The following is a 22,265-nucleotide window of genomic DNA, read 5'->3' on the forward strand; positions in this document are numbered from 1 at the left end:
CATATAAGGCAGTGTTCATAAAAAAAACATTTAAAAAAATACACCACTAAAACGTTGGACTTGAATCACCCTTTTCAACTGTACTGAAATTGTTTTGCCTTCAGAGCTAAGACAACGCTGAGCCCATTTACACCTGGTATTAAACTGAGGTCTATAGATAAAATACAACCATTTATTAACACACAGAAGCACTAAATGTGAAACTGAATGTGGATCTTATTAGGTTGAGCTGCTTATTAATTGCGATTAATAACAGTTTATGAATCTATGTGAAACAGTGAAACTATTTATGCATAGTACAGAACCACCATCACCGTAGGCAGAAATACCACTGCTAGAATAATACGAATAATGGGTAAAAGCGTAAACTACAAAACAGATCTGGAATTTACATTTAGATCTTATCACTTTCATTCATTTGATTTTCTACTTGTGAAGTCTGTAGTGTGCAAGACGTGAACTCACTGTGAGACTTTTTATTACCTTGAGAACAGCTGATCATTTTAATTTGCAGGGAATACACATGGAAACATTAATGCCTCCATTAACAATAAAAAAAAATCTCTCAGGCTGAGCCAAAAACTTGAAAAATACTGTAGAAAAAGGCAGATAATCTGGCAGACAACAACAGGAATATGGCCAAGCAGACATGACACATAATAAGAAATCTGTCTGAAAAAGGAGAAGTTGCTTTGATAGTTCCTCCTAAAAATTCTTTCCTTTCTTTTGAAAATAAGAGTCAGACTTGACACCGAACCCTCTAATAGAATAACATTGAAACAAACACTATTACAACTATTACAGACTGAGCTGTACAGTACATTGTCTTAATCTATATACAGAAGCCAGTTGGAGTTGTGGACAATCATAAAAATTGAAAGCAATTTCTATGAACCAACCCCAGCTGAATGGTTTGATTAGATATATGGCCTCAGAGCAGCAGCATACATACGCTAACAGAAGCACAAGTGGTTCTGTGCGCACTCTGTGTGTCTGAAAGCTTGGAGATTGCAGAGAGGACCAAAGAAAAGTTAGTGGGTGACTTTAGTGAGTGTGTCTTTTGTGAGTGTGTGAGCACAACACAATGAAAAGACACACTGACTTAAGAGACCGTAAGTTCTGCAGATGGAGAGGAGAGGCTGGACTCACTGACTGTGCAGAAATGAGCTGTTGTCAGGATCTCCAGGCCAAACTACAGATGCCTGCATGAGTCAGTGGTTGTGCAGTGAACCACTCAAGCTCTAGCTTTCTACACATCAAGCTCTGGGTAAAATTGATACATCAATCAATCCATCACGGATCAGAACACATCTGCTGTTCTCTGCTCTGGCAGCCTGCTCTCCATTCATCTAAGTGCTGGCAAGTCATGCAGGCAGCTTGGATCATTCCAGAGACAGAGTCCTCCCCTTTGTTTCAACTTTCCATGTGTTTCTCTTCTTCTAAAAATCTGTTGTCTCCGCTCTCCTCCTTCACCCCATCATGTGTTTCTACCTCGCCCCCCTTACCTCTCCTCTATCCTCACATCCCCTCATACAGTTAAATTGTTAACATTTCCATACCAGCAAACTGAATATATTGAATCCATATGAAGCGATACAGAGACAAAAATAAAGATCTGTTACAGCAAAGACAGCCTTGGGGATTGCAAGGAAGGAATGCTACGAATAGAAATGGAGCAAACATTGATAGTAAAACAGAAACAGACTGAGGGAAATGTAAACTATCCACTGGATTGAAGCAGCAGACAAGAAACTACATGTGTATGTATACCGGCTTTGTAGGACAGAGACTGAAAGAAAGAAATTGAGTGCAAGTGTTTGTGAGTGTGAGACAGAGAGGGGAGGAGCACGGTTAAACATTTGCATGTGGCGAGACATGTGGCCGCCATTACTGAATCTTGGTTCATGGTCGTATTGTCCTATTCTATTCTCTTTCTTTGCTATATTGGGAGACTCTACGGTCTGCAAGCTGAAGTCATCAGTAGGTTAGTGTTTGGTAGCCCTGCTAGCTTTTCTACTTGTACTTTTAGTTAGTTTGATTTCTTGCCAACAGTCAGATGAGAAGATTGATATCACTTAGCAGTCTCTAGGCTAAGTATGAATTAGCTGCAGCCAGCAGATGGCTAATTTAGCTTAGCGCAAAGACTGGGGGGAAACAGCTAGCCTGGCGCTTCTTAAAAAGGTAACAAATCTACATCCAGCAGTTTTAAAGATCACTAACTTGCATGGCATATCTCCTTTGTGTAATTTGTACAAAAAGTGTACCAACAACATTTTGCTGTTTTATAGAGGGGTTATGGATTCTAAGCAACCCGCAGAGACTCGAGGAAGTTAGTGATCAGCGGTCGCATTGTTTTTTGTACAGAATAAACAAATATTAGATAGCAGATTAGCTCACTAGCACTAGAGCTAGCTAGTGCTTAAGTTACGTGACCACATCTTACTGGTCGTCCCGCATACACGGATACATATTTACAAAATGTTTTTCGCCATTTTTTGCTTTTCTTTGTTGTGAAATCTGCACATTTTTATCTTCAAGGGCCTCTAAAATGCTTCAGATAAAATAAATGAAAAACATCACTGTGGTTGAACTGTCACTTCTTCGAGGTTACAAGTAGATAATGCCAGGGCCAAAAAGGCTGTGAGCCACTGCTCTAGTTCCCAAGGTCTCAGCCCATCTGTGAGATATGTAGAAATCCTCAGGGACGTTGTGCAAATATGTACAGTATATATGCTTGCTTATAAAGTTTTATCTCTGCATGTCCACAACTGTGAGAGATTCCACAACTATTACTAATTAAAAACATACAGTATACTGTAGCATATCCATGCCAACACAGTTACTCTGCCACCACTGTTTTTGAGCACATGCAAGTAACAGTGCTTTCTGTGTTGATTACATGAGGCAAACATATTTTAACAATAATATTGTTTGATGAATCACTGGATGAAAACCCAACAATGCCTAAAAAAACACAATTATAGCATGACAGTAAGAAGAAGGAGTAGAAACAGACAGACATGCATGGAGGGATAGACAGAGGGAAACTTGTTGGTGTAAACTGATGGAGAGCTAAGCTGGTAGAAAGTAACTGAAAAAAGTGAGGGATACACAGGGAGAAAGCAAAAACATCCGCAGCCCAGCAAGTGAGCTGGTGGGAAGAGAGACAGGAACATCCTGGTCCACTCACACAGAGCACACACTGTCTGTGTCTGTACGGCTCTGTATTTGTGTGTAAGCAGACAGGCATGCATGTGTGTATGAGAGGTGCAGAGCTTGGGCAGCTGTTGCTGCTGGAGCCACAGCTGGTTCGGCTATCAGCAGAGAAAGGACCAGAGGGGATGAGAAGAAAAGAGGAGGAGGTATGGGAATAGGAGGAGGAAGAGAGACTTGGAGGAACCAATGAGATACCTGTCCCTACGGAGAGACTTTGGGAACATGGAGAAAGAAGAACAAAGGGGCTAAGATGACAGGAAGAGGGACAGTGATCAGGGCAAGGAGGCAGTTTGGTCCTTTCGGATTTTGGAACAGACGGTGAAACAGATGGTGAAAAAATGTCAGCTTCTCTTCTGGAAGTCATCGTTTCAGCATTATCTTTTCTCAGACGCTGGTCCAAGGACACAGTGGTGGTGCAGACAAAACAAACAGTCCATCTCTCAATCTGTATCTTTTCCTTTTTGCCCCCCCATGGTTGCATTTGTTCCAACCAGTAAGTTTGTGTTCTTTTCCAAATGGCATGAGATGAGATGTCAGTGTGAAAATACAATTTTTGTTTTTGTTAATGTCTCAATGTCTGACTTTTCTGGAAACATATCAGACTCTTATCTGGCAGCAGTGATCTTGTGTTGTTTCATAAAGTTAGAAAAATACCTGATATTATCAGCGTCAAAGAGGAAATTTGAAACTTACCAAAAGTTGTTCTTTCAGATAATTCAGAAGAGAGAGAGAAGAAAGTAATTTCAATAGTACAGTGACCTATGGCAGGTGTATGATGATGGACATTTTAGCATATAATAAGGCTTGCTCAAAGCTAATTGTCTCCTAGCTGTAGCTTCATATGTAGAGTATAGAAATAAAGCATGGCCCTCTTATCTAGGACATCATTTTATGGAGTTTTCTGAAAGATGTTTGTGTTTGTGTGTGTGTGTGTCATATGTATACGTAAAAAATGAATAACAATACATGAATTTTTTAACTTCCTTAATATCAATATCTGTACAATTTTGTCCCCAAAGATCCATCATCGTCTAGTCAGTACCATGACACTGGGATAAAGAACGTTACTGAGCCCAATAAAAGAATGATACAGCATTTTCTATAGATAAAATACAACCGTCTCACTGTCAGAGACGGAGGTTCTCCCTCAGTAGGCCCCTGTGTCTGGATCCCCCAACATGACTGGGAATCTACTTCTTGGGAATGCAGCATTCCTGAAGAGGTTGTTAACATTCCTCTAAACTTATTGAATCAGCACAGTGCAGCTGGCTCCGCTTGCCACAGCATGCAAAGATTGTGGAGTTTTTCTTATGTGGGTATTTGCCTGTTTGTGTTGCGCGGTGAGAAGATGATGGTGTGTGTGTGTGTGCATGTGCGTGCGTGCGTTTGTGTGTGTGTATGCATGTATAAAACAGAGACTGAGTGTTTCAATGTAAGTCAAGACAGTAGCACCTCAGTGTATGTGAAAGAAGCTTTCACATTCCCAACCCTTTCCATACATACGGTAAGATTCTCCAGTGATGGTAAAAAAAAAAAAAAAATGAGTCTAAGCTGAGCTACACATTAACTTTCCACTCTAGTGATACTGGTGTCCACTGGTGGAGTTATACTATTTCAATTCCTGGCCACAAAATATGGTCTCTCCCACACAAATTTGCAATGTAAATGCAAAAAGGGTGCAGTTTTTTCCCCTTAGCAACACATGCTATTTGGTCAAGGAACTCAGGAATACTGCAACTGCTGTACAAGATTACTGCGGCAGGCCCATCAGGATTAGCCTAAAGGGTACTTTGTGGATCATCTAGTCCAGATTTTTGCACAGAGAATGATTTGTGTAACACTATAAAGACGTTATAGGAGGCTGAGCATACATACTCACAACAGAGACATTGTATGTTTATCAGGTCATCGTGTTTCTAGTCACACCAGTGTATACAACATTTTAGTGCCAGATTCTAACTTCCACGTGTAAGAAAAATGGTTGCACCGGAGCCCTGTTAATTTGCCCAGGTGTAACATTAATGGAAACTTTTTTAAATGGTTTACTCCGACCGCAGAGATAACTTTGAAAGTAAGTACAGGGATGAAGACTAAACTTGAGATAGCATTTGGTTTCACTGAAGAAAGCACTGTCTTTTATCTTGTGTTTTTTAGCGGCTCTGAGGGAAGCCCTGAAGTGCTGCCCAGTCTGGTTCCTCTACTGAGGAGTAAGAACGACAACACACTTGCTAACCTGAATTCAGACGGCCTTTATGACCTCTCCCCTCCAGTTTTCATATAAACACAAACACATTTCAATACCATAAAATATCCTTACAGTGCACTAAAATAACCAACATAAATAGTGGTATCATTGGAGTCAACATATGCACATACACACTAATACTCCCCATTACCTTTAAACTCACTTTGATGTGTAAAGAGTTCCCCTTTCAGCAGGGAATATTCCGAGAATGTTTGTACATCATTACAAATGATAAACTAACATCCACAGCTGGCAACAACTCTGCCCTGTCTTAATCTCTAAACACATAAAAAAAGGGAAAAACACAGATACAAAGGCTCCATTAGTCAAAAACACAGACATACACACATTAAGCGAGGAGCTGGGACTGTTACTGCTAATCATGTAAATGTCGTCACTGTGTGTCCTGTTCACTGGAGTAGTGTTGCTTTCGTCAACAAAAATGATGACGAAATATTGTCGTCAACGAACCTTTATCACGTGAGGAAAACTAGACGAGACGCAACGTAAATGCTGGTCATGTGATGACAACTATAATCAAATATATAATGTAATGTTGTTGACGAATAAAAACAAGACTAAATGGGGTTTACAAAATAAAAACCATGCTAAAATGTCACTTCATTTCCGTTGACCAAATCGGGCGAAATAACGTTTTGTCTCGTTTAGTCACGTTATTATTATTATTATCAGAATTTTGCAATTTTTCTGTTTCCTGTGTCTCGCGTCTGGGCGACATCACTTCCTCAATCCCCACACGCGGCGTTATTTAGATTCAGAAGATGCAGCTGCTGTGGGTTAGCGCTAACGACAAGTGAGAAAGAAAAATTAGAACAAAGTCTGATACCGAGAGAGAGACCGATGGCCGGCCAGCCGGGGGTCGTCTTTGGGAGAAAAAGAAGAAACGACATTTGGACACACTTTCATTACATCGACGTGGAAAAGAAAACGGAATGTGGAAAAAGAAAGGGAGAAATGCGGCCAAAAAAAATCAAAGGAAAAAACACCACAAATCTTAAGAGACACCTCAGGGCATTCCATAATGAAATTTAGGTAAGTCAAGACATTAAAGAAACGATACTTGCTGTTTTAGAAAGCTCATGCGACATGCCAACTCATGAGGCTACGGTTAATGTGTCGAATTTTAACGCTAGCTTTAGACTTTAGCCACTGGAGCTGGACAAATGTGTGTGAGTAGCGTGTGTGTGTGTATATTTGTTTGTGAGAGAGTGTAACGTGGGTTAACGTGTGTGAGGGTTTTTAGTTCCTACCTGACTGACTCACTCTATAAGTGCACTAAGCATCCCTTGTTGGCCAAATACTTTCACTAGTTTTGTCATTCACAGAGCAATCACACTGAACTGAATTTGGCATCAACATGACTTTGAATAACTTATTCTTTCGTCAATACTACTAGGTACTTTTATTATATTGATTAAATATAATTGCATTACTAAAAAGAGACTAATATACAATTTTCTTTGACTAAAACTAGACAAAAATAGTCATGGACAATTCTGACTAAAATAAGACTAAAATGCTCAGACTTTTAGTCGACTGAAACTAGACTAGACTAAAAAGAACATAACCGAGACTAAAACTAATAAAAACTCAAACGAAAGCTTGACACAAAGACTAGACTAAAAGTTAGTAAAATAGGCCGCACTAAAAAAACAACACTACACTGTAGGAGAAGTCGGCTCACTGACTGACATCAGAATACCAAGTACTGGGAGACAAAAAGCCTCTCTGCCTGACAGATTAGATAAAGACATGGGAGTGTGAATGACGTGAGTGTGGGAGAATCACACACTACCACTAGTTGGCTTTCACTACTGTATATAGGAGTAAAATGATGCCAAGCAGAAGTAGCAGACCCAGTGCTCATAACTAGCATCCTTAATATCAGGAGTCCATCCTCAGACTGAAGCAGCTAATTGGCATTGAGCCATTACCAATTTTAACTGTCTGTGACCTAAAACCTAAATTTAAATAAGGAAATATAGGAGAAATTACCAGCAAATGATTTCTGGTGGCAGACGGCAATAAGTCATTCGTAACTTCGCTACAAATTCACAATTTTAAGCTTTCGACACATTTATAGTAATAGTTCAAGATTTAGATGTTGTCTTTGTGTTAAAGTTAAGCTAATGGGCTCCTGGCTGTAGCCTTATATTTCACAGACAGGAAATCAGAGTGGTCCAGGTCTTCTGTTTTAAATCTCGGCAAGACAGTGACTTTGCATACATCTTAAAATGACCTAAGAGCAAAAACATAAAACAATTAAAAGCAGGCGATTTTTACATTTGAGAATCTGGAACAAGGAAATGTTTATGCTTGCTTCAAGATTAATTATAGATTATTAACAATATAAATACTTAAAGTCTAATTCCGGCACAAAATCCTCCAATGGTCTTTTTCGGCACTAACATAAATCAAATAAGCCATCAAAACAGTTTTTTTCGTGTATAAACCATTAACAGAGAAATCCAGTAGTGTTGCTAACAGGCGGACGTGGCTAACAGGTTTGCAATGAAGGCATTAAAGCGGCTTTTTTAACCACAAATACTGCTCAAAACCTCTGCAGTAGCATGATAAGTATCCCAACACATTAAACGAAGCACCGATGGGCTCCTTTCTTTTGGATTGCACTTGATAATCATCTTGAATGGACTTACATACCGGGGGCAGTAGGTAATTCAAGTTGCAAAACGCTCTTCTAATAAACTCCGGGTTTTCTAACTACATTGTTGGTGCTTGGTTTTATGTGTAGGGACTCTTCTCATGCTACTCCAGAGGTTTGGTGTTATCATGAGCAGTATTAGTGGTTAAGAAAAGCTGTTTTAATGCCTTCACCGTACTGCCTCCCAAGCTAATTAGTGCATGATTTTACGCCAGAATTACACTTTAACTTTCTGCCAATCTGCTAAGGAGCTCTTTGTGACAACTCTAATCTTCAAAACAAATAAGATTGTTTAGCATTCATTATGGCAAAGGGAGTTTCTTGTGAATGATTGGTTATAATTTTCCACTCCACATCTCTTCTCTACTTTTAGTCTTCACACTGCATCAGTACTCGGCTGCTATAAATGTAAGGTGGACGTGAATCAGACACTTGTGTGCTCATTTACTGTATTCGAGGTATATATGCATAGCCAAGGGGCAGCACGGTAAAGCATGCATTTATAAAAAAGTGATTTGGCAAAACAGGATTACAGTTTCACAGCTCAAAAAGCACAACTCTGAAGAGACAAGAGCAGAGACTTAAAGTCAAAATGAACTGCATACTCCTTCGCTAGAGACATGTGAAGAGGGACAGAATTAATGAAAGGGCTTTTTTTTAACTATTGGAAAGTAGGGAACCGACTAAATTCAAACAACAAAAGCACGAATGAGGAGCTGTATTTTGAGCAGACATTTGTCATTAAGTATGATTGTGGACCTGGCACGGCTGTAAAGTGCGTTGAAGACATTTTCTCAACCGATGTGAAGTGGACGGCTTTGACAGCGGCAGGTCAGGCAGGGCAATGAGAGGTGGCCTTTCATCCTTGCTAGCTGTTAGCTTTGGCAGAGGGACTGCAGCCCTCTGCCAGCCTTTCCTGCCTGCCTGTAAACTGGGAGCACAACAGGGGGGGGGGGGGGGGGGGGGGGGCTGCGAGAGAACAGAGTGAAGGAGAAAGGGATGACAAATGAAAGAGAGGGAATATAAAACATGAGGATAATAAGTGGTATCACATTGTATTGCAGTGTGTAAAAGTTAAGCAGGAAGAAGTACAAAAAGACCATTTTTTCTCTCAGTTTTCTCCCTTAAAAAGAAAATAGTGTCCCTTTGTGGTTTAACAGTAGAAGCAGAGGTTCTGAAACAGGTGGGCAGACAGATATGCAGACAGGCAGGTAGGTAGTGACTCAGACAGGATGTTACACAAGCCAACAGATGCAGGCTGGCAAGGCAAACAGAGTCGCATACTGTAGAAGGAGGCCGCAGACGGATGAGGGAAATGGATTTTTTTGTGTGGCTGGTATTCTGCTGAATAGCTGTAGTGGTAACCATGGCAACACGGCACTGGCATTCTCATAACGCTGAGAAGAGCGGTGAGTAGAGATGAGGATCAGGCAGTGAGTGGATGCTGGGATTCACACCAGACAGAGAGGGATACAGAGTCCAGCTCGGTTCAGCGGGCACCTAGGCGATAAATCAATATTTTTCTTCTATGATGGTAGTGTTTGCCACAAAAGGTGGCTGTCTGGGTCACTGCTACCTTGATTCCCTCTGAAAAACTGCATCATTACTTGTTTAGTTGAGATAAACAGCTGGTGGTCAATGCCCTCAAAACATTTTCCTGGTAATTACCCCCTATACGTCCGTTACATCATGGGATGCAATAGCTGGCGGAGCGATATCGGGGGTTTGGAAGTGTGGGTTTGTTTGGAAAAACTACTGCGCAAACTGTCACATAGCAGGCTGTGTGTTTGCTTTATTTACAGTCAGGATACTTAGTGTATATGGTAATCAGTTTCAACCGTGCATTCTGGGAATTTCAGAAAATTGGACTAACTATTTTAGTATTACAACACAACAGAAAATTGTTCTTTGGAAATATTTTCAGCAACTGAAATAGACATGATGTGGCATTTAATAGGCAACACTGATACGAACATGAATGAGTGTTTTCTCACAGATCGTTTGCAGGGTTTGAGTTTGAGAAGCACCGAACTCAGACATACTTCAACAATCTCACTGCAGTATTTAAATGATGAGCAAATCTTGCTTGATTTGATCGTCTCTGGTGGGATAACAGCTGTCTCAAAGAGACATGACAATGAGCAAGCAGATAGTGTGACAGGTGCAAAGCTTTGTAGTAAATAATGCATCAGCTCAACAATGTCATATCATCAGGAATGTTTTTTTAATTTGAAACGAAGCTGTCATATGTGAGCTCTCACCACAGATACTGTGTTGTGAATACCACAGCATTAGTTACTATGAATAACTCATATTCTTATTTAGGCAGCTAAGAGGCCAAAAGTGCTGAGTCCTCATCAACACTTCCCCAAAGCTCTTGAAGTTCAAATTTGAACATGAAGTGAAAGTCATTAATAAGGCCTTTACTGGCAGAGCAGACTGCTAAAAAAAAAATAAGGGAATGCTTAAATCGCACATCAGATGATGATGAAAGAAATATATGGTTTCATGGAAACCAAAATCATGAGGCCGGTCATTGTCCTGCACCAGGAGGAACTGAGGGCCCACTGCACTGCAGCGTAAAGTCTGACAATAGCTCTGAGGATTTCATCCCGGTACCTCACAGCTGTCAGGGTACAGTTGGCTATGATATGGAGGTTTGTGCGACCCTCCAATGATATGCATCCCTGGACCATCACTGACACAACCTCAAACCGCTCATGCCGGATGATGTTAGAGAGCAGCATAACATTCACCACGGCGTCTCCAGACTCTTTCATGCCTGTCACACGTGCTCAGTGTGAACCTTTCTCATCAGTAAAAAAAAAAAGGGGGGCGGACCTGCCAATTCTGGTGTTCTCTTGCGATTGCCAATCGAGCTGCAGGGTGCTGGGCTGTGAGCGTCATGCTCTCATTCCACCCTCACAGAGTCGGTTTCTGACAGTTTGGACAGAAAAATGCACACCAGTAGCCTGTTGGAGATCATTTTGTAGGGCTCTGGCAGTGCTCCTTCTGGCACTCCTGGCACAGAGGAGCAGATACCAGTCCTGCTGCCGGGCTGATGCCCTTCTATGGTCCTGTCCAGCTCTCCTCATGCAAGTGCCCACACACAGACATACGCCTATTTAATATGAACTATTAATGTGATTCATAAACAAAAACTTCACTCTCGCATATTGATGGATTAAATGTGTGTCCAAAAAGAAAATGGAAAAACAGTTGGATTATGGTTCTATTAATGCTATTACAGATTAGCTGTTCAGGAATGGGGTTGGAATCAGGGATTATCAGGTACATGTGACCCTACCTTGTATCCAGCATTGGTCCTGCCCTTTGTGAGCGGTGTGGTGGAGCACAGCTCAATGGCCTCAGGCTCGTGAAAGATCACCGTGGGCAACGGCTCCTTCCTCAGCGTCAGCACGTTTAGCTTGGTCTTCAGCATGGTCTGAAAGTGCTGATGGAAAGAAAAAAAGATGTATAAAGATACAAACTGTGTTAACTTACAACCAGTACCAGACAACTATAAGCCTATACTATAGGTAAACATTTGTAGTTACACTGCTAGAGCCTAGAAAAAAGGAGAGTTTTTTGTTATTTACAGAATAAGAGCAGAGTGTCACCACCTTTGAGTCCAGAAAAGCACAAGGTTTTTACATCTGTAAATGGGTAGAAAACAAAATTCTGCTTGGTGCGCCATAACACGTTCAAAAGGTTCACAGGGTTAAAATACTTACAAAAAACACAAGGATGTTATGTTTTAAGCTTTTGTTTGACATTTAGAAAGAAAATGTACCAGTATGAAATCAATGAAGGAGCATTCCAGATTTACAGTAACCTTAACCAAACACACACATAAACAATATGAAAAAATGGAGATGAAGAGTGAAAGTGAGATGGTGTGAGAGGTTTTTTTTCCTCCTGAAAGTGGAATTTGAGGAGCAGATGAAGGGAGCTCTGCCTTCGCTGCCTCCGTCAAAACAAGAAAAGAGAGCCGCCTGCCTTAATACTGGAGGGCCACGGCCAGTGTTTCTTGAAGCCGAGCAGAACCACATGGTGGATCTGGCCCTGTGGAATTTCTGGGCTTCCTCGAAACAGTCAAGACGAAACCGATCAGCTTAATGAAATCAGGACTTTAACAACTAAAAAGGGAAAAACACAGGCCTTTGGCACGTCGACTGGGCACATAGCGCACAAGCAATGCAATGAGTACAGCCTCAGCAATTAGTCAGTGAAAATAGTTTCTTATACATGAACTATAGTCATTTACTTGTTTGTTTGTAATTGTAATTGTTTTTGCATAAGTCTGGAATATATTTAACACCACAGTTACGCGCTTTGATTCAGACTTTTAGCCATGCTAGCAACACTGTCAACCGAGACTGAAATGCTAACACCCTAAAATAAGACACTGATCATGATAAACATTATACCTGCTGCTTAATGTCAGCACTTAGTATTGTCATTGTTAGCATTTACCTTAAAGCCTTCCAGAGCCGCTATGACTGTACCTGTACATGAAACCCCTTCCATTCACTCTCTCTTTGGCACCTCAAAGCTGTTTTCCATGTTGGACCTGCACAATGTCCATTTTTTATGCAACGGGTGCTCAACATTTTCAGGTGGTGAAAACAGACAACCCTGCCAAAAGAGGCTACCATCAATCTTCAGTGTTGGTTTGTTCGGCGAAGACCAGACAAACACCCTCAATCAATTTCAAGAAAGTGTCCAGTCTCGAAATCCTACATTGGATATTGTTATAGCAATAGGTAACACATATTCAATTCAAAACATTCTTGAATATTCCTATGCATTTCTGAGCATTGATGCTTTATAGTTCGCCTCATCAAGGCCTGTCACACACAAAATTCCAATAACGTGTGTCACGCTGCCCTATCAATAACAATAATACATGCTCTCTATATAAATATTACTTTCATTTCAAGGTTTTTAAATCTGATGCCAAATGACATAAATAAGAAAAATTTAAAAAAGTATGATGATGACCTACAATAATAAATCATGCAACCTGTTGGAGCAGAAACCCCAGGCGCAATGAACCTTCATGGGGGGGGGGGGGGGGCTTGTCAGGAAAGAGGAAGATAAGGCAAGAAAAAAAAACAAGGCGCAGATGAAGGAGAAAGGGGAAAATGCAAGATGGAGTTGTGAAAGTAAAGCCACATGTGTGTAAACGCTCGCTGACCTCCAGCGTCAGCACTTTACAGCTTCCTGACAGCGACTCGCATTCCTGAGGTCTGCCCCGGTACGGAGAGAGGGGGCTGTGGTGGGCTCAACGACTCCTCCACCCCCCACCAGGAGCAAAAGGCCTGAGCGGAGGGCCGCTTGTGGAGTAATGCTGGTATTCTTTTCATAATATTTTCACTCCATTTGAATGTATTTTATTTCTCAAGTCCCAACAGTCCCCTCATCAAGTTACTGCTGTTATTGGTTCTATTTCTGACTTGAACTTGGAGCCAGGCAGGTTTTCTGTCTCCACCAGCGGGGCAGTGTGGACTGGTTACAAGACAAGGGTCCTGTCTTCACTCCAGAACGAAATTCTAAACAATGGCTGCTGACACAAGAAAACCTCATATCCCTAAATAACGCTCAACTTTCATGATTATGAACCTTGTATTAAAGGGATAGTTTGGATTTTTTTAAAGTGGTAGTGTACAAGGTACTCATCTATAGGCTGTGTATTATTACTACAGTAGATGGCAAACAGCATGCCCCCTGTTCGGAGAAGCAGACAGGAGTACCAACGAGGAAGCTAAGCAATGTGCTGCTGTGAACGATGGCAGCAGCATAACCTTTTTAAGTCACCTAAAAAAAAGAAAAATCAATCAGTTAAAATGTATGCTGCATTTGTACACGGTTTGTTTGATATAACTATGCCCTCTTCAAAAACAGTATTTTTACCTTGTACAACACAGGAGTTTCTGGTCTACCGCTGCCTCCATTGGTTCATTTGTTTGTTATTGTGTGACTTTGGTAAATGTGAAATAACCAAAAGTCACACAATAACACAAACTAACCGACGGAGTCTTTTATTATCAATGGTTACTAACTATTATTACTTACATCTAATTTATACTTAGTAAGTTGTATTACTTCCACTCTTTATATATTTAGACTTGCTGTAAAACCAAACTTTTGAGGTCAGTTATGACATTCACTGTCACAACATTTTTAGCAGCATGACTGTAATGCTAAAAGCATCCATACTGACTCATTGCTGCCTGTACTCGTGTGATTAACATGTATTTATAGCACAAAAGAAGTCACAATAAAACAGAAATTGGCCGAACACTACCTCAATTCTTTTTACAACTTTAACAACAATTTATATTTCATGGATCTCAATGCTAATATAATATGTATTTGCTTGGAAAAACAGCCATTATAATAAACAATATCTATAAAAAAAGAAGTAATACTTATATTTAAAATTGGACAGACAACCAAGTTCAAATTCCACAGACTGAGCGCTGCCAGCTAATTCTGAATGATTGCTCCCAAAGTATGTCTCTGATTACTGCTGGAAATCCCAAGTGTCAGCAACACAAGTACACATGCTAATTTTTAAAGAGTCTCTACTATTAAATTTGTGGAATTGCACACTGATAAGTAAATCCAGGACACCATTTGAACAATCACATCAATGAGAAAATCAAGCAGACAACTTCGGAAAGTTTGCCTCCTGTAGTGATGAGCTTAGCAGGTCACAGATGGTAAGCTTTACTTTTGGCCCCCTGAGGGAGCCTTCTTACAGGAAAGAGGTTCTTGGGTCAATCTCATGGTAAGACATAGCACAACAGGGTAAAAACAGACCTCTGCCACACCTACTGAGACACACAAAATAGGGGTTATAGGGATGTGATCATGACAAAACAGTAGGAAACAGCTGGAAATAATGTTAAGAAGCCAGCAGAAGCTAAACGAATAGATGTTCCGTGTCTAAAAAAAACCAAAGCATGATAATCTGAAAAATACACTCCTTGGACACAAAATGACTACCTGTTTATCCAGAAAAAGATGTGCTAAGTACAGTTAGGAGCTTAACACAGACCTCAAGAGTATGTCGCGCACACACGTACACACGCACACACACGTACACGCGCACACACACACACACACACACACACACACACGTTCTGCATCTCATCTTTTCATTTTCAAAAACAGAATACATTCAAGAGTCCGGTCCAGGATCAGAACCATTTCACTGTGCATGGGGCGTAATATAGGTTCGTTGAGCTGACGGTTTTTTTTTTTGTTAGACAGGGTGAGCGTAACAGTGTTTCCCACAGGTGGTCTGTAGGTATGAATGGCGATGACACAGCAAAAAAGTCACACTTAAAGTGCATGGTACAACAAGATGGACTATTTCAAGACTGGCCGGGCGGGTTGCGGACGTCGCATTGAGGTCAGTCCGCCCCGTTGACAGCCGTCCCAGCTTGCAGGAGAGAGGGGTGAAGTCCAGAGGAGGAGCTGTAAAGCTCCTGGTCAGATCCACAAACCATCTTTATCCTGGGCATTTCCATTTCAACCTGGAGCTGTAGCATCACAGAGGAAATGCCCCACACCGAGCGACCAACTCAGACAAGCAGAGTTGAATACCCCAGGGAAGACTGCGTACCGTTGAGAAGTGCAAAAATATTTTCGGTTCATTATTAAACTGTTGCAGGTTGCTTTTGACCACACTTGTCAATGTGGTCAAAATCATCACTTAAACTCACGCCAATCAGATTTTCTGCCATATAACACTACTCCATATGAAAAAAAGGAACAAATAGTCAAATCTTCATATTTAAACAGCCAGATCCGATTCAAATAATAATAAAAAATAAATCGGATTCGGGTACAGCCCTACATTGCTACGGTTTTTCGGTTCTTACAGCCACCTGTTGACCACTGGAATAATAAGACACTATTGGCAGAAATGGGGGGGCCTGTGTCCTTGAACGTGTGCATGAGACATTACTCAAATGGGAGCACAACACACTCATAAAAACATTGTCCAACTGCGCTACTAGTGACCGAAAACTACACATAGTACCCTCAAAGCCTGAGCAAAATATTTTGCTTACAAGATAACAGGCACCACATCCCTGCCATTTGACAGTGAGTAAACAGCATTATGCTGGTGTTACACATCAAATCAATTTGCTCCTCAAGCGTTGCCAGTTCAACCAACAAACCATGCATTTCCAAACAATGCCTTTACTTTGAAGCTTAACAAAACCTGCGTCATTCTGGACTGGCAAACAGCTCTATCCTACCCTTGTTTGTATCTCAGAGGCCATTTATACACACAAACACAATCCTTCCTTCTGTAACCTTATTGAATAAATATGTTGTGGTCTACAGATAGAGCAAGAGGAGGAAGGTCCCCAGCATGTGGTGGCAGTTACTACCTAAATCCAAAAGTGAGATTCACCCCCTCCAGCTCATTGCATGGTAAAGATTGGGCAGTGCAACTTTCTAAGCTGTCCCTCTATGTGTTTACAGCCTCCCCCTCTGATCCTGGGACAGTTTACGAGAGGAAATATGTCTGAATGGGCTCAACCCAGAGTGGTCTGTGGGAGGTCTCTACGCAGAGGAAACCCTGTTTTTCTCAACCATGATTGGAGCACTAGGACGCGTGGGCGGGAGAAGGTCAATGACTGGATGTTGTGATTGGTGGGTTAATTTGGTAGGAGGAAGTGGGAATTAAAGTACCCAAACCTCAGAGCCTGGGGGTGGCAATTTCTGACTGGCAGTAAAAACATCAACAACTCTTTGACGTAAACAATGAACCCACCGCAACATCTTAAACCGTCTACATGGAGCCAGGGCACATACACAAAGACCTGCTAATGACAAAAAAACATGGCCCACTGTCACGAACATGGCCACTTTAAATATGTTCTATTATTCACCTACTGTCAGGTACAAAACAGTGTACAGTATGTACAAAATATCGATAAACTGTCTCAGGTCATGAGGTAGAGGGCTGAACTGAACATGCAAACTAAACATGGAGACGCAGCATTTAGTTACTGTGCGCCTCAGAGCTGGAAGAAGCTTCCAGAGGATATCAGACCAGCTAGGAGCCCCTTTATGACTGAACCTTACTCTTTCTGATCTATCTTGCCCTCCTTTCTTGTATTCATGTCTCGATTCATAATTCTTTAAATTCCTTTTGAAAAGGTTTATATTCTTTTCATTTTATGGTTTCAAGCATTTTTTCTTTCTTTTTTGACTCATTATGTAAAGCCCTTTGAATTGCCTTCGAGTATGAAATGTGCTATACAAATACATTTGCCTTGTTCATTAATTTTCTGATTAATAAATGAGTTATTTCAGCTGTAAAATGTTAACAAATTGTCCTAGTCTGAGTATGATGTTTATGTTTTTCTTATACTTATCAGCGTGTTTAATGTTCAGGACCAAATTCTTTGAAATTTGGGGGTTGTGAATGAGCTTCTGTTACATAACACTCTGCATAAGCATGGGGCATATTGAGTGTATGTTGTGAGCATCACAATTCCAGTCTTAAGCCTACTCTAGCAAATGGTAATTGGACTGCATTTTATATAGTGCCTTGCTTACCAGACAATGCTTTGGCTGCCCTGTCATTCACACCCGTATTCATACACATGCCATGCAAGATGCTGGCCTGCCATGCAAACAGGAGAAGCAGAGGATCGAACCGCCAACCTTGTGATTAAAAGGATGATCCGCTCTACCTCCTGAGCCACAGCTGCTCTTGAACGAGATCTTTGAAATCTGCCATCAAGACATAACAGGAAAACAAAGGTTCAGTTCAGTTTTGACCGATGGGAAGTATAAGACTCTCTTGTCAAACGCAAATCTTGCGTTGCCTTGAAAAATGATAACTTAGCAAAACGATAGACGGAAGCAAACAGAAGATTTTGCCCATTCATCACTATGAAGAGCCAAAAGCCATTTGTTCACAAGAGGCAAATGTGTGCTGGCTGAAAAAAAAAATGAAGGCCTTTTGCAGGAATCAAGGGAATTTTGTGCCAGTCTGCTCGTGGATTCCTTTTGCCACCGAGGCCACAGTCTCAACAACATAGCTGTGGCCGCAACCCCAGTGAGACGAAGAAACGGAACGACAGACAGACAGACAGACCAAGGGACAGAAACAAATAAAGGCAGACAGAGATGGATGGCCGCAGTAACAAGTAAAGATGCACAGACAGTGGCTGGTTCCCAGAGTGTTTGACCTCAGTCAGCTATTACTGCACTGTCAGGTCCACATCTTTTTATGTGTTCAGCCCTGTTTGTCAGAGTCACACACATTAAAGTGTCAAAAGTGGAAACCATGGCTAAAGGAAGAGCTGCTGACAGAGGGAAAAAACATGTTTGGTAGTGGCTAGGGATATTCAAAAAAGGAAGAATGTTGTTGCGTGTGTATGCATGCTTAACCCGCCTGCCAGCTTGCATACAAGTGTATACGTGTGTGCATTTGTGCCCAGACCACTGCATATTGCACAATGTGCAGTTGAACTAAAATGGCCTCTGCCTGGGGAGGAAGGGCCCCCGAAACTGATTGCTGCGAGTGGTCAGCGAGAAGAAGGTAGGGGAAATGGACTCTGAGAAAAAGACGGACAGAGGAGGAAGAAAGCATAGAGAGGCACGATGCAGCACCTACACACAGCACTGCAACACACACTTTGGTTCCAAAACACTTCTGGTTGTCAATAAAAAGCTGCTTGCTTTTTGCTGATGCCCCACTGATGCCACAACCTGTGTCTGCTCAGCCCCACACCTCCATATAGCCCCCCCCCCCCCCCCCCATCCTCCTCTTCCCTGAATGAGTGTGAGACAAAAATGCAGCAAGACATCAGGTGTTGCTATGGCAACAGAGGACAGCACAAGTGAGAATAATATGGACGGATGCCATATTGAATGAAAACAACAAAACAGAAGATAATAAACGCTAGTATATGCTAGATCAGCTACCAGACACCTTCAGCTCAAGAAGAACCCATCAGTCCTGATAAAAAAAGAGGTGAAGGATACATGTAAAGGATTTCCGTTGCCATGGTTACAAGGCAGGTAATGGGAAGGTATTATTAAATAAAAACTTAATTTTTCATTTTTATACTCTTACTTTTAACTATATGATTTTATGTACTGATCCAAAAGATCCTGGCAGTCCATGTGGACCATGAGCCATCTATAAGTGTTTCTGCTGTATACTTCAAGAGCAGAACAAACTGTGCACACTTTGTTGATCCAAAGTCACCTCAAAAGTCATCAATCAGGTTAAACATTGCCCAGCAGAAACATGTTTTATCAACTTCGGGCAGCAGCTGGTCTCAAGGAGATAAGCTGGTGTAAGCAGAGTGGCGGTTATTTAAACTATGATTTCTTAAAAAAAAAAAAACAACACACAAACAGCGAAGCAAGTCTTTTCCCTCCGGCTAGCACTGCACTTACATAAAGCTGGAACCTACAGTACATTTCCCATAATGCAACTCAATGAACTTGACAAAAATGCCCATTTCTTCCAAATTCCAAGCATATTTCCTGTTTTGTTTTTTTTACAGTCTCCAAGCTGAGAGAGCCCTGATGTTACGTTATCGTCTCAGACTTTATACAGCTCTTTGCAGAGACCCTCCAACTCTTCTGAGTCACACTCTCCATGATAAGTAAACTAATCTACAGGTAAAAAATCTGTGGAGTGCAACTTTAAAGAAAAGCATTGCCTATTCTTCTATACACTATGTACAAAACGTTTTCGAATATTCATCCAAATGGTTCCAAGATGTAACAGCAGTAAAATCATGTGTTCATTCACAGAGAGAGGATGCGTGATATCGCGGTTTGGCACCCTCATATGGTGTTCAGTGAAATGCTTACAGTATGCACGATATAAATGGTTGGCTAAGATAAAGCTGCAAGTCGGCAAGTCTGGCAGATTGAGTTGAATGTTTACAACTCTCACGCCCCTCCCCCTCTATCACAGAGCTCCTTCGCGCTCTCCAATCGAGTGCTCGTCAGTGCGTGTGCACCGGATTTCTGTGAACATGCTCCTCTCTTCTCTCATCAATAAACGGCATGAGTAGATGCTACACAGAGGTAAGCTGGCTTACTCACTCATAGATAGCAACTGCTAATGTCATTTAGCGTATGCCTGGCTTGAGCCGTTGTGCCTATGATATTGTAAGTGGACAGGATGACACGGGCGCTGTGGTTTTTTTTCTTTAAAGTTGCACTGACTGTGACCGGATTACTTATTTTGTTCTTTCGGAGCATAGTGTCGGCTTCAGGGAATATCATCAAACTAATGTTGCCGACTGGGACTTTAACAGGTGTTTACATGATACTCCAGCCTATCGTAGTTGTTTTAGAGCACCAAAAGCGTGTAAGTGCTGGACTGAAGATGGTGGTAGAAATGCAAGTTTAAATCTTAAAAACATGCAATTTACATAAAGCAAATGTATTATCACTGCGCAGTGGTTAGAGATGGGGGGGAAAGAATTGAGCCACTGAATTTAAACATTACGAAAAGAAGGCTGCTGCTGTAAAAGGAATAAAATCTAATGATTTTAACCTTGCAGCCACATAACTGTTCATTGCACTATTCGTCTTTTAGTGTGGGATCGTTGGCAAAGTACAGGGGACTGGAAAGATCCACTCACTCACATGAACTACCTTGCAAGGAACCACCGCTGATGAGACATATATGGTGACTGAATGACACTTGTTGAGCTTTACAGGGAAGGCGCTGTAAGTTTATTACAAAAAATCACAGCATGGTGTTCAGTCGACCTTAATAAATAACAGCTCATTTAATCCAGCGTAGATGTTAGAATGTTATCTAGTGTGTGATAGTTCTGGAACACGGTTGCTAGGCGACACATGAGCCAAATTACATTTACTTGGATGTTTAAATTAATTGAAGAGTCCAAAGGGGAGGGAGGTGGGGCGCGTGTATGCAGATGTGTGTTTGCAGGAGTAACGCTACTATCTGACACACCGGAACTCTCGGTGTAAATAATTAGTGATTCCATCTCTCTTGACGCCTGCATGGGGCAGGAGAAGGGGATTGTGCAAGTTCACTTTGGCAGGCAGGCAGGCCGACATCTGGAGAGCATTACGTCTTCAGGAGGAGACGTGAAGCCAGGCTCGGTGCACGGCGTGCCCCCCTGGATATCAAACTACGTGTCATTAACGGTGTTTTCAACCCCCCTCCTCAATTTCTTAACAGGTCGCAGGAAGCAGGTTACTGACCAGAACCTGCTCTTTTTTTTTTTTTTTTTTTTTTACAGCGATTTCACACGAGAATGATGAAAGGAAACTGCACATTAAGCATCCTGATGGGAAGGAGAAATAGTGACAACAGGAGAAGGCCTGCAGTTGCACTCAGTAGGTTAGTGTGAAGGTATAGTGTTGGGGGAATCAGGCCTGTGGGTTAAAAAAAATAGCCGTTTAATACACCACAGTCATGACATTTTAAGAAAATCACCAGCGGGAGGTTAGCACAGGAATGCAGCGGAGCGGAGGTACACATTGTTGCACTGTGCGTACCCCCGGCTTGCGTAACGTGAATAGGTGCATTCAAACGTCTAACACAGAGAAAATAAATATTGTTTAAATACCTACAACTAACATTTAAAAGACGACAACAGCGTCACAAAACATCTGTAGCTGCTCGGAAACCGTAGCAAGTCTCTCCAGCGCGGCGGGCTTCAGTGCCTGTTAACGGCTGTCGACAATAACCGTTTCACACAAATCACCCGGATCTTCTTACCTGCAATCGTTCCGACGCGGGTTGCCACATATTAGCACTTATCACTGGTCCTCCGTCTTCAAACTACAGCGTGTTCACTTTCTCGTAGTCCGGCTCACATCTGTTCGCTTTCACGGCTTGCTTTGCCTCTCCTCTGTCTGTCCTCCTTCTATCTGGACTGGTCGGTAATGAAGGATGTGTTGCTCCGCCTGGCTGTGGTTCTCAGAGCGGCCAGCAGGTGGAGGTACCTGCTGCTCCGGGCCTGGATCGGACTTGGTGCTGCGTTCATGGTGCTGTAGGAAATCGCGACTTTGGCAAACAGAGAGAGGACCATAGACTGTAGGACAAACAGTGACAAGGTGGTTTTGAGCAGGGGC

At 41.7% G+C, this 22,265-nt stretch overlaps 1 protein-coding gene across 1 annotated transcript in view; it reads right to left on the reverse strand.

The window, feature by feature from the left end:
* pid1 (phosphotyrosine interaction domain containing 1) overlaps nt 1–22,054 on the reverse strand; it is a 28,254-nt gene extending 6,200 nt beyond the window's left edge. The window contains exons 1-2 of the mRNA XM_083913356.1: nt 21,910–22,054; nt 11,452–11,598 (exon numbers count right to left, since the gene is read on the reverse strand). Of these exons, the coding sequence (XP_083769482.1) occupies nt 11,452–11,598; nt 21,910–21,939 (177 nt within the window). The 5' untranslated portion in view covers nt 21,940–22,054. The remainder of the gene's footprint in view (nt 1–11,451; nt 11,599–21,909) is intronic.
* Nucleotides 22,055–22,265: the final 211 nt, after the last annotated feature.

The sequence above is a fragment of the Echiichthys vipera genome (assembly GCF_963691815.1).
Source record: "Echiichthys vipera genome assembly, chromosome: 5".
Classification (NCBI taxonomy): Eukaryota; Metazoa; Chordata; class Actinopteri; order Perciformes; family Trachinidae; genus Echiichthys; species Echiichthys vipera.